Consider the following 12,656-nt stretch of genomic DNA (forward strand, 5'->3'; position numbering starts at 1 on the left):
CATTGTAACTTGACCCAGAAAAAAAAGAGAGAAAAATGAAAAAAAGAGATAAGAAAATTAGAAAATTGGCAGGAAGAATGTATAACCTGACCCACAAAAAAAGAGAAAATAAAAAAAAAGAGGGCAGAAAATGATGTAACCTGACCCTATGAAAGAGTTAGAAAAATAAGGCCAAAATGGCCAAGGGTAGTTCCAAAGTTTTAGATTATACATAGGGAGGTTGTTCTACTTTTGTCCCTAAGTTCACATGTCCTTCACACTTCTATGTACATTATGAACTTAGAACCCATAGGCCCCTCACCTTTATACATTACAACCCTTGCCCCATTACAACCTAAATAAAGACTTTAGGAGTTAGCTTCTGTCAATAGAACTCTAGCATCAATGGTATGGCAAAATGAATGAGAGAATGGTCCTAACAATTCTGGTGAGAATTAAGTGGCCGAGTGAATCCAACAGTTGGGAAGATAGAAGCTATCTTGACAAACAGACAAGCATGATCAGGTAGAAGAGGGGAGGGAAAAGAATCTGAGACTGTAGACGATTGGATTGACCTTAAGCTTGTGGGGACGATTGCCAAACAACATAAATCAATTCTTTATTTTCTGTCTTTTCTCTTTACTTGTCAATGTGTTTAGTTTACTTATGTGTTTTTCCTTTCTGGGTCTTTTACATATGTGTGTTTGTTTATTGTTTCTGAATAAGAACCATGCTTTGAAACTTACCTCTTTTCTTTTTCTTTTATTTCATACTTGAGGACAAGTATGGGTTAAGTGTGAGTAGTTCGATGAGGCTCGTTTCATGCATCTGTTCTATGGTAAAACTATATCAAATTCTATAAACTAACAGCCATTTTTGAGCTAGGTGTGTGTGAAATCCGCCATTTTCAGAGAACTGAGTTGATCAACTGGGCGGATGAGTGGATTAGGAGAAGGAGCCAAATTGTTGCGCGAACGGATCAAGTTGGAACAAATTACATGCAGCGGGAGCACTAATTCGAAGCTTGATGTGCTGTACAAGAAAAATCCCTAAGAGAAAAGGGTAGAACAAACTTTTCAGAGATCAAATGCCCTAGGGATCCAGACCTCACGCCTTCCTATAAATGGACATAGAGAAGGAGGAAGGAGGCAGCTTCCAACGGTGACGCTCATTAGTTTTCAGCTATCTTCTAGAGCTGGGATTGGGAGTTCTCAACGCTTCATCTTCCTGTTTTCATCACACACACACTTGGTCTTGTTCTAGTTTAGTTTAGTTGGTAGTTTGGTGGTAGTTTCCTACACTTTTAGCTTTCGGTTCTGTCATTCCACTTAGAGAAGAGGTGATGAAACAATTTACTGCTTAAGTAGTTTATTTTCAGTTTGCTTTTGGTATTATCAACATTCTGATGTTTTTGATTTAGTCAATTTGAAGCTATGTTTTCGTTTCCAGCTAATGTGTTCTGTTTCATGCATGATGTTTCTGATTTGCTTTCGGTTTCCTTTTTATGTTGCATGTCTTAGCTCAAAAATGTCTTGTTTTGTTTTGATTTCGCCAAATCTGATGTTTTATGTTCGAGAGTTCTTAGGATATTTAGATCTAATAGTTTATGTTTCATTTCTGCATGATCATGGGTTAGTTTCTTGTTTACGTAGTCGTAGCTTAGATCTTAGGAGTAGATTTAATTTTATGTGTTGTTATGATGTTTCATCTTCCGTAGATTTTCAGATCTGTTCTTTGTTCTATTTTCCATGTTGATTTGGTGAAGAAGATGAAGTTGTTAAATTTTTTTCACTTTATCGTAAACTTTTCAGGGGACTGACAGTCCCCCGTTTATGTTGTTTGACCATTTATGGAAAGTTTAGTTAAGTTGATCAAGTAGATTAGTCAAGCTTTCATAAGTTTTTCAGTTTAGTTAGTTTAGTTTTTCAAGTCAAGTAATTTAACTTAACCCACCCCCTATAAAGCGTGGCAGCAGCCATCCCTAAGTCGTGTCAGCAAACAAATATCAAACGCCTCATCTCTGTGGTATCGATCCTTACTTTCCTATACTAGTTAATAGTATTGTGGGTTAAGGTTTTGAAAACACACTTTTAGTTTTTCTACTTATCTCACTCAAGTGGAATCTAAGTCGAGTTTATCAGCCTGAGTTTCCACTGGATCCACTCACCAACATTTTGCAGGTAGCAGGCGTATATATGCTGACTGGATCAGTTTGACAATCTAACTTGAGTAAGCCACAATGATAAACTAAGAAGATGAAGAGAGAACAGTTGAAAGAAATCGAGTTTTCAGAGTGGCTGCCACTTGATGCTAAGAGGGAAATGACATAGGCTAGTGAGGACTAAAGCCAATAGGAATAACAAGTTGAGCCAAATTAATTCGAACTATCTGAACAAGCTTCGTTGTAAGGGCAACCCATAGTAACCCAATTGAGATTACACTGAAGTTCCCTTCTTCTGAAACCATGAGCCTTCACACCATGTGAATAAGGGAAAAGAATGGATCAACTCACCAACTGGGGTAGATGGGATAGTATAGATAGTAAATAGCTAAAAAAATAGAAAAAATATACATATGTATGATGCACTTTTTATTAGCACTAAAAATACCTGCAAGTATACAGGGTAGATCTAGTATAGCTAAATGTCAGTACCAGTATATCAAACACGGGGAATATAATTGCAACTGGCTATCATGTACTAAGTGTCATATACTATCTAGAGAAACAATAGTTTTGGGTTTAAATAAATAAATAAAATAAATTAAAGCAAGTAAATTAGGCAAAGAGTGGAATTCCAAGAATAGTGGTTTCACAATTATGGTTACACAAAATACAGTTATGATATCCTAGCACAGTTCATACTTCAGTAGAACGAGTCGCCTAAGTTTTGCTCATACGGTACAAACGTGGATTACTAACACTAGGGGCGTCAATCCTAGATCTGTAACTCCCTAAAGCTCCTAAGACCTTTAAAAAGTCCTCAACAGTGTCGTTTTTAGGGAAACTAATTGTAGTGTCTACTAAGTAGATCTAACTCGCCAACCTATTCTCACGATTATGCAGCAAGTTATATTAAATCATCACAGAATGTGTCACTCAAACGTGAAGCAATTATCCAACACTTAGGGAAGAAACGAAGTAAGAACATAACGGATACCAAAACTGGAATTATACTCCCTCCGTTTTTTAAAAATAGCAACTATTTTCATTTTGGGTCGTTCCTTAAAAATAGAAACTTTAGAATCTTTCTATTTTAGAACATGGACCCCACTATCCACTAACTCTACTTTCACTACTTTTTCTCTTCCTCTCTCTTACTTTACTCATTTTTCTTTTCCTCTCTCTTACTTTACCAATTCTTCTCACTTACTTTACCAATTGTGCATTAAAACTCGTGTTGTTTCAAATGTTTCTATTTTTTAAATACGGATGGAGTATAAACCAATAAAAGTTACTAACACATCCAAAGAAGTTTTATAGTTTAGCTACTCATGGACAAATAGCAAAAACTAGAAATTAAAGTACAAAACATAAAGAAAAAGCAAACAAAACCCAAAGGTGAATTGTTGTGCAATCTTTAGTCTTCTCTTGCTTTGCTCCAATATCTAAGAATAGTGATGACATGATGGATGAAGGAATTAGGATTGGAGAATGGAGGGAGGAGCAATGAAGGCTCCCCTTTTGGGGGCTATGAATGGTGAATATTATGAATTAGGTTATGTAGGATTTATAGGCTTGAAAAGGATTTAAACTTGGTAAAAAGTTTCCTCCAAGTAATAGTAAATATGGAATTTTCGTGCCCTATAGGTTAAAGAAAAGATTTAGCTTCACAAGGTAATGTCGTATTTCCTTCTTTGAATTTCCGCCTAAAATTCTGCACTTGGCAGCTTTGCACAATTTTGGTAGAATGACCATAACTTTCTCCATAAAACTCCGATTGAGATGATCAAGATATCAACGCGAAGCTCTTTTGAATATGAAGATAATGGTATGTAGCACTCCCTGATAGGACTTAATAATCGCCGGAAAAATGAGTTTAAATAGAGGCTGACGTGCACAAACCGGCCCAGCGGGCGCTGGCATGGGCCCAGTGGGCGCTGGAGAGAGTCAGAATGTTTTCAAGTTTTTTTCAGTGACCGCTGGCATGCGCCAGGCGTCTTCTGGGTTGCCTTCTGCTCCAGCTTCCGAACTTTAACGTTTTTATGCCCTTTTTTAGCTCTATTTTGCACATTTCTCGCAAAACACGTCAAAGTACCAAAATGAATAAAATATGCAAATAATGGTCATGTATTGCAACTTTGACACTCAAAACGGACCAAATAATGGCCTTAAAAAAGACAAGAAAAGTACAGGGCAAGAGAAAAATGTAACCTGGCCCGAAAAAAAATTAAAAAAGAGGAAAAAAAGAAAAAGTAGGGCAGGAAAAAGTGTAACCTGACCCTAAGAAATAAGGCCAAAATGGCCAAGGAATATCTCCAAATTTTTAGAATTTTTGAGTTGTACATAGGGAGGTTGTTCCAGTTTAGAAAAAGTGGATGCTTAAGTGTGCAGGAGCTGATAAGCAACAAAATGGCTAAGTGTTGGTGCGAAATGATCAAGTGGGGATAGAAGCAGAAAACTTGCCCAGAATAAGAGCAAACTGATCAGGAGAAGGCAGACGGAGCGACTGGATCTGACAGCTGTGCGAGTTGATCAAGAGAAGTCGATATCAGAAAGCAGCAAAGGATGAGTCAGAAGAGAGACAAAGAGGAGTGACTTCCTACGCAAGGGCATTAATGCCAAATCATGAGGGTCTTTCCCTAAGGATTGGTGCCCTAAGCCGTCCTATAATTAGAAGAAGAAATGATCACTTAATATCCATCCTCACCATCTCCTACGGAGAATCACACACCATTACTCTCCTTATATTAGCATGGAACAAGTAGGTTAGCAGTAGCCGGAGTTAGAGTTCTACCGCAGCAACACACTCTTTTTCCTCGTCCTTGAAAAAAATGAGCTTAGTTTAAGAAGAGACTTGTTCGTTTATGTTTTGTTTAAGTCCCGAGGGGTTAATGCATTTGTTTACTCTGTTTTCTTCCATTTATTTCGAGATGTTTTGATGAATCCATGCTACTTTTGAGTTTCCTTTCAATTCGATAGTAATTTTTAAGTTTGTTTACATTTTCTCTTGCATCTAAAGTTTGATTGTTGTTTGAGTTGAATTGTTGGAGTTTTTGTTGGTTGAAATGGAGTTGTTGGTGAATGTTGGTTTGGATCTGGAATTTTCGGAGTTGGATTTTGATCTGGTCATGTTCGGTCGTGTTTGATGGTCGTTGATTGCTTAGATCTAGTGTCGTAATGTTCTGATCGTTGTTTGTTGTTCCAGATTTGGTCGATCTTAGTTAGATTTACGTCGACCTGAGTTTTACGTATGTTCATTGCATGAAATTAGAATAGGTACTGTTGATCTGCTTTAATTCCGTTAAATTTGCATGGATCTAATTTAGATTTACTTTGTTTCCTGTTTTATGTTAGATGCTCTGTTCAGATCTACCGTAGTTACTTAGCTAGCTGATTTTGGCTGTTTGGAGAAGAAGAAGACCGTAGCTAGTTAAAATCGTAGTCTCTGTCACCTTTTCATGCTTTTCAGCTTTACTGTAGTGCGACGCTTGAGTCAGAGGTCCCGATTTACTTTATGCAGTGTACTGTTAAGATGTCGAATTTAGTTGATCAGTTTGTATTAGAATTGGAGTCGTAAGTCTGAGTCTAGTTTAGTTTAAGTTGATCAGTTTAGAAGAGTAATCTTAACCCCTTTGAAGCGTGGCAGCAGCTAACCCCAAAGGTCTCAAATATAGTCAAAACACCTAAATCCATGTGGGATTCGACCCTTACTTGTCTTTACTAGTTAATAGTATTGTGGGTTAAGGTCTTGAAAAGGCGAGTTTCGTTCTGTTCGCGCACCCAATGACAGTAAGATTGGCTAGGGTTGTCTTGATCGGTTGATCAACGTCTCTTAATCAGTTTATCAACGTCTATTGATCAGTCTGTGCTATTCTCTTGTGCTAAATTTGCGTGAACATTAACAAATCTCTAACTCGTTATTCGAGTTTTCAATTTACTTCAAGGTGATCAACGAGCTAGTAATAAAAATGCAATAATAAGTTTTGCTTGATTTGATTTGCATTCTTGTCAAACTCTTTATTTCTTATTACATTTTTTGAGGCAACTATGAAGTCTAGTTCTTAACATCCGTGTTACTTTATTAGTTTTTCTCTTGTTTTGTTTGAGGACAAACAAAGGAGCTATGTCCGCCATTAGGAGTCCCGGTTTACCATTTAGTCCATCCGCCATTAGGAGTCCCGGTTCACTTTTACTATAGATCGTAGGTACACCTCACTTTCCACTAACTCATTCCAATCACATTCTACTATAAAACTAATATATAAACATGGGCCTCACATTCCAATATCTTTTCTCACCCACTTTTCTTTATATTTCTTAAAACCCGTGCCGAACTCAAATGGGACTCCTAATGGCGAACGAAGGGAGTAATTAAGTTTGGGGGAGTTGACAAACACAGATTTTGCATGTTTTTAAAGGCTAGATTTGACCCGTTTTAAATGTCAATCATGAAAATTATGTTCTTAAATTGCATATGTTATGCATTTGGTATTTTTGATGTGTTTGTTGATAAATGATTGAAAAAGATAGAAAAAGGTGCAAAAGGGCCAAGGTGTAGCAGCCTCAATTCAAGACGATTTTCCCAGGGCTTATGAAATCCAATTAATTATTAGTTTATTCCACTCTCTTCATCTTCGAAAGAGCTTCGCGTGGATCCTTGAATGTCTCAATCTGAGTTCTGTAGAGAAAATTATGACCATTCTACGAACATTGCGCAATGCAGTCAAAGCTGACGAAAATTTAGACGGAATTTAAGGAATAAAATAAATTGTTGCCCAAATCTCTCCCATTTATTGTAGGGCACGAAAAGTATCAAAGCTAAACCTTTTTCCACTCTATAAATACCTCTTAAATTGAATTGAACTATTATGAACATGTTTTGATTTATTGAATTGAACTTTTTCCTACCTCTTGTGATTGTTTTGCTTGTTCCTGTGCTTTTATTATTCTTTTGTCAGACCAACTTTAGAACTATGTTCATTTAACTAGATTAATCGAGAGATAGCTAGTTTTACATGGTAAAAGGAACGAGTACAACACATAGGTTTATCTGCACTCGAGAGAGGAGACCCTTTGTGAGGGCTTGAGTCCTAAGAACTTAAGGAGTTAGAATCTAATCTATTGGAATGAGACTTTGATAGTTAGAGTCTAATCTACTGGATAAGCCCACTCGAGAGAAGGCTTATCCTAGAATTGCGACTTTCCTAATATTCCTAGAGACACATAAATGTAAAGGTTCTGTGAGATTAATCATCACTAGGCCGTAGTAGTTGGATCCTAAAAACTCTACATTCTTTAGCCTGCTTTATAGGAGTATTATTTTATTTTTTTTACTTGTTTATTTATGTCTAGTTTATAAAGCCAAAACCAAAAAACTCTGTGTCTCTAGATAGTATACGATGCTTAGTACTCCCTCCGTCCGCGAATACGAGTCCCATTCATTTTTAGCACGGGTTTTAATAGATGTTAAGAAAAGTGGGTGGAAAAAGTTAGTGGAATATGGGTCTCACTTGTATATATTAGTTTTAAATGATATGTGAGTGGAATGAGTTGGAGGAATGTGGAGCCTCTTTACTATTTATGGTACTTATGAACCGGGACTCCTATTCGAGGACGAATCAAAATGAAAAAACGAGACTCCTATTCGCGGACGGAGGGAGTATATGATAGTAAGTTGCAATCTTATTCCTTGTGTTCGATATCCCGGTACTGACATTTAGCTATACTAGATCTACCCTGTAAACTTGCAGGTATTTGTAGTGCTAATAAATAGTGCATCAGCGGCGCTGCAATCAACACAAGCATAATGTCTGCCATCACGCCACAAGTCCAAGTTCAAGGCACACGAGCCACGCGGCTCGTGGCCTCGGCAGGGCGGGGTGCGCGTGTGGGTTCTACCGCCCATCTTAGTTCAAGATAATTCTTACACATAATAATTCATTTAATTAAATACCTCTTTAATAAGATTATCATCTCCAATGCGGGATTAATTACATAATTAACACTTAGTTAATTAATTCTTTGGCTTTATTGTGGTCAATTTTAATTCATTATTTCTCCCTCAATGGGAATCGGCTTTGAGAAAATGAATATACCTACTCCGAACATAGATTAACACTATGACATTTAATTTCACAAAATTAAACGTTTTGTTATATTTATTCTACTCCGGACATAGATTAACACTATGATATTTAATTTCACAAAATTAAACATTTAGTCATATTTATTATAGGTCAAAGTCTATTGAGCAAGCACGATTCCAACGTCAACTGCCTTTGATATCAAAGGCATTTGTTATGAATATATCACATGTCTTTAACACTATACACAAGGTTAATTCTACCCAACAATTCCATTTTTCGCAATGCATTCTGGCTCCGCCCAGAAATGACAAGCCTATTTTAGCATGACAGGTATAAAATAATGCCCAAAAATACACGATATTACTATTTTTAGTATATGTAAAATCCTAAAAAGTCGCCGGTTACTGACAAGTCGTGGGGTGAAAACGTCTAAATTCATGTAGATTGTAGAACTAAGTGCGTAGGTAATTAAGATACGTGGAAAGTCTCGAACAGGCGCTTTGGACACATGCGGATGGCGGATTTTATTAATAAACACGTGACGTATAAGAAGGGTGTTAGCCTTAGGGGATCAAAGATTATTGTTACTTGCAATTGGAAACTATTAACAAGTTGGTGGGTGGGGAAGTCCAAATCAGATACCCAAATGGAATAAAATAAAAAAGAGTTCAACATACGTAGGAAGTTTTAGACGAATGCTTTAACATTCTCATTCAAACACAAACTCTATGTGTGTTGTGTGTGAAAAGCTATGGTTGTTTACTCGTCTACGTAAGCCGGCAGTTGAGAAGATTGAATGGTCCATCACTTTTTCTTTAAATTTTTCCAATCCCATACTTGGAAAGTTGAAAATCTGTAGCTTGTCCCAACCGAATTAACATTTTGACTCTCTTTCTATTCTTTGCATCGATCCCACATTCTTTGTCATCCGGATAATGAACTTATTCATCAATTCAAGACATTCCAAATATGGTACTATTTGCCAATGAGATATTTTCAAGATAAATACTGCTAATCATACTCCATGTAAACGGATGATCATTAATTATGACAGATTAATCACTATTAGTTTTGATGTGGATAATGAAATTGTTTTGACTTTCTCCAATTATGTACTCTCCCATCATATAAAAATAGTCCTCTTTTTCCATTTTTATCTGCCCTACAAAAATAGTCTCTTTCTATTTTGGGCAATTTTTCCCTCTTTTATAAGGTGAGTCTCATTCTCTACCAACAATAATTCAATAGATTTTTCTTTCTTCATCTCTCTTACTCTATCATTTTCACATTAAACCCCGTGTCGTCCCAAAATTCCTATTTTTATTTTTATGGAACGGAGGGAGCATTACTTGAAAACGTTCCATACGAGGATATACTATTTAATTAAGAATGATAAGTTTAGACACGGAGTCAACCATGCATGAAGTTGATGGATTTGGGTTAAGCTTTAATGGATTTGGATCCTTGTTGGATCAACTCAATACAAACCCAATTGATTTCGTGTTGAGTTTGGATTAAGTCTTATCGGACTGGGTTGATATAGAGGTGATTCCATAACAACTCATCCCACATAGCCCTATATATCCTACAAAAATAAAATAAAGAATTAATGCATATACAGTGGATGCGTATCTGTCATGTATACCATAAATACAGAATCACACACATGCAGTGGGCCGCAATTGTAAATGCACATAGATAATAAATTGAGTATCTAGCATAGGTTACCAAACGTAGCATCTACGACACCCTTAATTTGCATGATCAATGCAGTTGAATACATAATTAAACCCAAAAGTGTGAGTAAAGGCATGAGATGGGGGGAATGTATTTTGATCTTGTGTCAGTCAATTTGCTAGCTCTCGCTCTCACTCTCACTATTCCAACAACAAAATCTTTGTTTCTCCCTTGACTTTTACATCTAAAACACAAACATACAAACAAATAGGTAAAAAAAAAACAATTCTTCTATTCCTATCCTTTCATTTACACTACCCCAAAATAAAGAATGAATTTATGAAGTAACGTAATTAATGTGACTTAATTAATTAATTATCCTCCATTTTGGTATAATCCGACGTGTCGGTTTTGGCGGTCAACTCCTTGGCCCGGGAGGCTTGGACCTCCCAGTCCGTTCTGAACAGCACAAAGAGCATCGCCGCGGCACAGGAGGCCTGCGCCGCGAGAAGCCCCATCCACAGCCCCTTGAAGTCATACCCAAGGTAGAAGCTAAGCAGCAGCGCCACCGGCATCCCCACCAAGTAAAAACACCCGAGATTAATATTCGCCCCCATCTTGGGCCGCGCCGTGCCCCTCAGCACGCCGCACCCCGTCGTCTGCGGGCAGTTCCCGAGCTCGCACAGCCCGATGATCGGAAGCACCGCCGCCGTCAGCGCCGCAATCTCCTTATCGAGAGTGAACAACCCCGCCCACACATTCCTCACCGAGACCGCGAACGCCACCGCGAAGAGTCCGATAACGAAGCTAGCGGAGAGGCCGACGATGGCGGCCATCCTCGCCCTCCGCGGCCTCCCCGCGCCGAGCTCGTTGCCGACCCTCGTCGACACGCCGAAGCTTAAAGAAGAGGGGAATATATAGATGAAGGAAGTGGTCTGGATGAGAATCCCCATCGAGGCCACGGTGGCGCGTGGGTTCACAAGTATCCCGCATAGTAAAATCATGATTTCATACCACCACCATTCCAAACACACGCTGATGCAGCTCGGGATCGCGAGATTCAGAAGCGATCCCCATTCCCTGAAGCAATCCGTCGAAATCCCGCCCCATGTTTTTGTGTAAACCCCCGACATTGCCACGTAGGCGAGGAGCGAGCCGACGAGGTTGATGTTCGTCCAGACGGCCGCGATGGCGACGCCCTTGAGGCCGAGGCCGAGGACGGTTACGAGAAGGTAGTTGATTGGGACATGGAGGAAGATGGAGAGCGCGGCGCAGTATGTTAGCGGCATTGTGATGGATTGGCTTCTTAAGTATATACGGAGAGGGTGGAGAAAGGATTGAGCGATGAGGTCTGGGAGGGAGAAGAGGATGTAAGTGTTGGCGGTGGCGGCGATGTCGGGATCCTGGCCGCAGAGGAGGAGGATTTTGTGGATGTTGAGCCAGAGGAGGGAGATGGGGAGGGAGGTGAGGAGGAGGAGGAGGATTGTGCGTTGGAGAGTGAGGCCGAGGAGCTTGAAGCGTTGGGCTCCGTAAGCCTGGCCGCAGATGGGCTCCATGCCCACGGCCAGGCCCGAGAGGATGGAGTAGCCGGTGATGTTGGCGAACCCCACGGCCAGGGCTCCCCCTGCTAGGGAGAGGCCGCCGAGGCGCCCGAGAAAGAGCATCGAGATCATGGACCGGGAGTAGAGGATTAGGCCGGTTAGGATCATGGGGAGGGAGATTTTTGAGATTGATTTTACTTCATTCAGAGCTTGTGTGAGATGGGAATTGGATGTTGTTGGTTTCTCGGACACCAATGGATTCAACATTGCTTCTTCCATTTTTCTTCTTTTTTCCTTTTTGGGTTGGATTTGGATTTGGATTTGGATTTGGATTTGATAGAGAATGTGTTAATGTAATGTAATGTAATGTTCGAGTTGAAGGTTGAGATAAGCAAAGTTGGAGAGGGTGTTTTTGATGTTATTGTAACAGCCTCGTCTACTTATATATATGGGAAATGGTTTGTCTTTTTTTTGGAGGAAATAAGTAAAACCAATGGAGTTGTTGGTTGCAGACTTGCAACAGAGGACGGCTTTTATAATTTAAATAAATAAATATTGGTAAGTGCCTTTAGTTTTTGGTTGACTCTTTGACTCAGTGTGAATTTGATTTGATTACAACACGGAAAAAATAGTTGTAACATGCACATCATATATCATCAATTCAACACGAGCTCGACACAGTTAGGAGATGGGATCATCAAGAAAATATTAAAAAATTTAATATTCTTCTATGAAGAAAAAGTAACAACAAATAAAACTTAATTTGGTGGAGTAATATTTAAGAAGAGTATGGTTTAATGATTTTGTTGGCTTGTGACCGACCCTAATCGTCACACTATTTAGCCTGCAATTCTTTGTTAAGATTTCTTGCAGGCGTAAAAAACGTTTTTAGAGGCTTAGAAATTTATTATTTTCATTCAACTATTAGTATATTACACGAAACGTTTCTAATAATGCCGACAACTGATATTCTTAGTTGTGAAAGTTACTTGATCCACATATGTAATTAATTTTATAAGAATGATAGTGGGATAACCTAAAACAAATAATTCATCGTGTATGCAGAAGATATGATTTTTATGTCGATCTTGATTGGTTTTTTAGAAGAAAAAAGTGGTATGGACGGTTCCATTAATGATGAAATGATTTTGACATTCTAAGTGGAACAAACTTTTCCACCATGTGGCATAAAGTAGCCAAATGGGTCGGCTT

At 38.6% G+C, this 12,656-nt stretch overlaps 1 protein-coding gene across 1 annotated transcript; it reads right to left on the minus strand.

The window, feature by feature from the left end:
- Window positions 1-10,030: 10,030 nt before the first annotated feature.
- On the minus strand, window positions 10,031-11,924 carry LOC121810963 (protein DETOXIFICATION 49-like). Its single transcript, XM_042211710.1, has one exon. It carries the CDS (start codon window positions 11,721-11,723, stop codon window positions 10,275-10,277), a length of 1,449 nt encoding a protein of 482 aa, XP_042067644.1. The 5' UTR covers window positions 11,724-11,924; the 3' UTR covers window positions 10,031-10,274.
- Window positions 11,925-12,656: the final 732 nt, after the last annotated feature.

The sequence above is a fragment of the Salvia splendens genome, chromosome 7 (assembly GCF_004379255.2).
Source record: "Salvia splendens isolate huo1 chromosome 7, SspV2, whole genome shotgun sequence".
NCBI lineage: Eukaryota > Viridiplantae > Streptophyta > Magnoliopsida > Lamiales > Lamiaceae > Salvia > Salvia splendens.

Coding starts and splice junctions, on each gene's coding strand:
- LOC121810963 (XM_042211710.1), bottom strand. CDS start 11,723: ATGGAAGAAGCAATGTTGAATCCATTGGTGTCCGAGAAACCAACAACA.